Genomic DNA, 5731 nt, shown 5'->3' on the forward strand with positions numbered 1-5731 from the left:
TAAGGATCAACTCCTTACATCGCGACTCCAGAGTTGACGCTCTAACCACTGCGCCACGCGAGCGACTATCTACATTGTAGATGGCTAATCGATAGGGAAAAAAGGGGGTTGTTGGTATTGTATTGCTGATCTGTTTTTTCCCAGCTTAACCTTGTGTAATCCTTAAATTTCTAATTCATCATTAGGCAATAATTAAAGATCCCCACAGATAAGAATTCACACCTCGAAATTGACTGGAAAAAACAAAATAAGATCTTAGAAATTTGAATATAAAATAAACATCTACGGGTTTTTCAACAGGTAGGTAAACTTCTATTTATACACGGGGAAAGTTGCCAGTCTTCATCATTCGACAACGTGACATGAGCATATATAAGACTTTTCCTCGACAAGGTTGTCATCAGTGTTTGGTTACCTGGACAAGCTTAATCATTTCTACGAGTAGTTAAGAAGCGTTTGTTCACTGTGAACTAGTTTTGTGTTGGTTTCAGGATTGTTTATTTATTCACTAATTTTTCTACTACTGAAAGGTGAGAAGATTATGTGATCAATTACATTTCAAAGAATCTAATTAAACGAATTCATATTTTGCATTTGTTAAACTGGACAATTCTGCATTAACCACATGTATCATTCTGCATTATCTAGTTAACACTTGAAAGAGAAAAGCAATTTTTTCTTTGTTTATTGAAATAACTCATTTCAGCAATATTTTTTTTTATTTTCATATGTAATCGAATTAAACAGGACGTTTATGATTAATGGATAAACCAACCGTAATCTTAATTCCAAAAATTCAGGGACATATACTAGACATATACCATTTGAAGCAAGGATGAATAGATTTTTACAGGGAAAATTGATTAAATATAGTATACTTTATAGCAATTTTCCTTCACATGTACATGTAATTATTCAGATTAATAGAAAAGAGTTTAATGTGCTTCTTTTAATAAAGTAATTTTTTGAAAGAAAAAGACAATAACTATTTCTATTTTAAATTTTGACGAAAGACTTAAACTAGTCTCATTAAAGCACTCCTTGCCTCTCTTTGACTTCAGAAGTTCAGTTCTTAATGACATAAAGCATTTAGATATGCATTCAGATTTATACTGAATATCAATTACACTTAATGAATTCAAAATATGCTCATGTTTTATGAAGTAGCACTTGAGAGAACTAGAACTGATTAACGATTGATAGACAGTACAAAGTGACGATAAATGTTTGAGTGATTTAATGTGATTATAAATTTAAAATTAATTTCCTAAAAATCCCCTTGTCTTTCCTTTTTTTACATCATATACAAATGTGAGTTTTTACTCCATAATGATTCTAGATCTTTAGGATGTTAAACACACTGAGGTCTTTAGACATAATAATTACGAAGATTTAGACATAATAATTACAACGATTTAGACATTATAATTACTACGATTAATTTCTTTTAAACTGGAACACATGTCACGCTGTAAACGTTGCAGTTAAAAGGTAAAGGTAAACATATACTGTCACCTAGTAAATTCAAAATTTGAATTCTGTTTTTTTTTTTAAATAGTTGACCATTTCGTAAAATAACCTAGTATACAAATTAAGATACTAGTACATTAACCAAATCCCCTGCCGATATAATTCGGTGAATTTATGATTTAGGAAATGACACATATTCGCTGAATCTTCCTCAATGATAAACGAGCATTAATTAATCTTTAAGTTACACGCTTCGTCAAGATGATTTCTTTCAAGTTGTAAACCATATAATCGCAGAAAAGGTCACTACATTATTTCTTATGTTAATATTAAGAACAAATACAGAATATAAATACTGTAACTACAATTAATCTGAAAAAAAAACACAGACCCGTTTTACTTATATGCCCATTTTTTTCTTTCTTTTTCAGAGATATGAAGCGATCTAAAAGTTCCTCCCCAAGAAACAGCTTCACACTGAGACATTCAAGCTCAACCTGGAGTATAATATCTTCAAAACGCAAAAGAAAAGGGTCGCCACCATTAACACGACAAGTGTCTTCATCAGACACTGTTTTGGCAGATATCAACAAACTCGATTCCAAGGGAAGGAGCTTGCTCTTCCTTGCTGCCAGATGTGACCAGCCGGAAGTCGCCGTCCAGCTTTTGGCGGCAGGATGTGATGCCAATCTAGCTGACAGCGAGGGCAATACACCACTGCACGAGGCTGCAGATTGTGGGCATCTGGAAGTTGTCCAAATTCTGATCAAGAATGGTACGATAATATTCCTTACTAAAAGAAAGATTACATAATTTCTCTGTTTTGTGTCGAACATGTCAAAGTTGACATATTTCTCAAGATTTGGAAAATGGAATAAATATATTACATGTAACTTGTATTCAATAGTTCAGCTTAGAATCCATAAAAAAGACAACAAAACAGAAGAAATAACTAGATTTTTACAATCTAACTTCAGTTGGTTATGTAAATCTGAAATGTATTTTGCAGGACAGTGTGACTTAGACGCAAGGAACGTTTTTGGCCAGACTCCACTCATGCGTGCAGTGTTTAATGAAAATCTGGAGGTCGTCAAGCTGCTCGTAAAAGCAGGTGTTTAGTCATAAACTATTATGCATGTCTACAGCCCAATATTTCCTGCTAAGACACCAACATGCAGCATATTCATGAATCTAAATAACACAAATAGAATTATATTAATTTCTGGGGAACAATAAATTTATGATTTATTTCCTTTTTCCAGCTTTTTTGTTAAAGATTTTTTTTTTTTGATTTAGGGACATTGATAGTAAGATACGTTTTATGAGTGAGGAAGCATAAACCTGTCCTATTTGACATGCGTAACCATTTTGTCCTCTGATTTACAGGGTCAGACCTTCACGTTTTGGATCACCTCGGGAAGTCCTCGCTGATGATTGGATTACAGGAGGGGGCAGAGAAATCATGCCTCTACCTCATCAAAGCAGGCAGTGACGTCAATATTACCGACCGCGAAGGCCATTCAGTTCTATTTTACGCTGTTCATTCGTCATACCTTCATACATTAGATGTGGCCAAAAAGCTAACTAAAGCTGGTAAGAACCTCATCTGCCTAAATTTATATCTATATGAAGGTCAAAACATCGTTTAATGCCCATGCCTGTTGCGATTTCACTTGTGTTATTGGTAATTAAATGAATCGAAGTAAATGAAATATGAATTATTCAGACAAATACTTTATTTCCTTGTTTTGTTTACATGTTATTATTTTCTTTCTAGGCTGTGATATCATGAAAAATGCCTCATGGTTATTGGAAAGTAAAAGTGATGAGAACTGTCTTCTACTACAGGATCCTAAATTCCACTCTTTGCTTTTATCTAAAGTTGAACCCAAAGAAAAGCAAAAGAAACATGACTTGATTTCTTCTTTAAAAATTACATTCCAAGGACGTTCACATAGAGAACAGAATAAGGATACCCGTAGTGCGACATTGTAGTATCATTTTTCACATCATTTCACCTCCAAAAACATGAAAAGAAGGAAAGAAAGAAAAAACAAGTCCGTGCATGTTTTGATTTCGATTTGCATGGACTTGTTTACTTCATAGAGTGCTATTCTAACGATTTATGCTTGTGTAAATTTAATGATTTCATATAATAAAAACTTGAAAAGCCTTGAAATTTAATATTCTATTTATTCAATATAAAAAAGAACTTGCATATATGTAAAATAAAATGACTAGCAAGATGATGTAAGGTATATCAAAAAACCTTTTACTGACAAATTCATGTTCCAGAGTGGCTTTCATATCTATGGATTATGGCCAAGGAAAAAACATTGCCAGCAATTAGATTTATATGACAAATTCATCTTATATTTAATACGCTTAAATTGTCCGTTAATTTTAGATCTCCATAGTGGAGACATTATCTGTGCTTAATGGTTGGTGTATGTGGTCTCTTTCCTGACAATTATATACATGATAATCTAAGCATAAAATAGTGTAATTCCATGTGCGTCTCAAGTTACCTTTTGTATGATTTAAAATCGCTTGAAAATTTGCATCTTTCTTGTACGTTAGACCACTTCTCGAATACGTTACATAATGTATCCGGCAATTTTGTTAATGAAGTTAACCAAATTATATCGAAGCTATTCGGACTCGTTTAGTAATCTGTTCTACGAAACTTGCAAGTCTACAGTCTCTATTAAGAGACATGGTGGGGGGAGGGGGGTTAAAGGAAAGAAATGATACAAATTCGCACGATGGTTTATGGTCAGACCCCTCAATATCTGAGAAATCGTCTCCCACCTCGAAACCAAGACATACACAATCATTCCACTGGACAAAAGTGTTACATTTATCAAGTCAAATGTAGAACTGTAGGCCTTTCAAAAAAAAAAAACAAAACCAAACCAAAAAAAAAAAAACAAAACAAAACAAAACAAAACAAAACTTACGACTAAGATTAAAACCTTACAACCATGTAATTTGTCAGTTAAAAAAATATATGATTTTTTTTTATATAGGATTTTTCACAATGCATTCTCAATGCATTCTAGTGAAATAGATATAAGTTTTTTTTTAATTGACTTGCCATACCCTGACCATGGATACTTATAAGAGATTTGGAAAGTTTTGGTCTTAGCTTATAGTCGTTATTTATTTTGTGAAAAAGTGTACTATCAGATCTTTACCTTTACTCCTCCTTCTCATCAACTATCAAACTTTGGAACAAATTCTCTGATGTTATCAAACAAAATCCATCACTATCAAATTTAAAACGTTATATAACTGTTGATTATGAAAATCGAAAACCCTAAGCTGTAGCGCACTGAACTATTCATTTTCCAGAAATTTTGCAAATAGTCCTAGGTCTAATTGTGGCAAGGTTTAACCCTCGGAAAATTTTCTTCTTCATTGTCAATATTTTGAGAGCACAGGAAATAAATTTATTTTCACTTTTCCTCATTTCATTAACACGCTCCATGGGTATTTTGTATTCTTTAATTGTATGTTGCAAGCGCCATGTTTTCTTTTTATTAAACGACAGTCACTATTAATATATTTCAGTAACTAGTTTACTGTATTTTTATTAAAGTTTGTAATAATTATTGTATTACTTGTTCTTATGCTTTTTATGTAACTATATAATATAAACTAATGTACTGTGAAGCTTATGGAATGTCTGTCCCATATTGAAATCAGGCTTTAAAAAAATCACCAAATTTTAAAATAATCATGAATAGGGATAAATGACCCTTAAATCTTTCCGTATGTAATATAAAACATACACATTGCATACGATTGGATTGATAAAATACAATTTTGTAGTTGTAATCTCATTTGAAATTGGAAATCAAATGAACATTTTCGCTGCGATTTTGTCTGCAAACATAAGTCCCCCTCCCCCACCCCAGCTTCACCTTCAGCGTGAACAGCAAAAGTTTTGGTATGAAATAAAAATGAGTATTTTCATAGCGTTTTTCGTCTGTAAACATACCACCACCCCCGGCCCGTAAACAACAAAAGCTTTGGTATAAATTTGTTATTCAAGCATGTATTACCAGTAATTTTTTTCACCGGGGTGGGTGGGTGATGTTTTAAATTAAATAATATTTTCCGTTTTCCATTGAAGCACAAGTTTTATCAAAACTATAGAGTTATTTCTTTTTGTTTTTCTATTTATTTTCTGTAAAAATTCATATGAATATCTATTCACTTATGAAAAATCAATCAAATATGTTAACTTTTATAATTG

General features: G+C 32.3%; 1 protein-coding gene across 1 annotated transcript; it reads left to right on the plus strand.

Moving 5' to 3' along the window:
• Positions 1–422: 422 nt before the first annotated feature.
• LOC133179443 (ankycorbin-like) lies at positions 423–3649 on the plus strand. The gene is made up of 5 exons (XM_061314199.1): positions 423–530; positions 1902–2245; positions 2480–2581; positions 2857–3063; positions 3248–3649. Exons 2-5 carry the CDS (start codon positions 1906–1908, stop codon positions 3463–3465), a joined length of 867 nt encoding a protein of 288 aa, XP_061170183.1. The 5' UTR covers positions 423–530; positions 1902–1905; the 3' UTR covers positions 3466–3649.
• The last annotated feature ends 2082 nt before the right edge of the window (positions 3650–5731 follow it).

Source organism: Saccostrea echinata, unplaced genomic scaffold (genome assembly GCF_033153115.1).
Source record: "Saccostrea echinata isolate AGI-Se365-2 ecotype Australia unplaced genomic scaffold, CSIRO_AGI_Sech_v1 ptg000004l, whole genome shotgun sequence".
Lineage (NCBI taxonomy): Eukaryota > Metazoa > Mollusca > Bivalvia > Ostreida > Ostreidae > Saccostrea > Saccostrea echinata.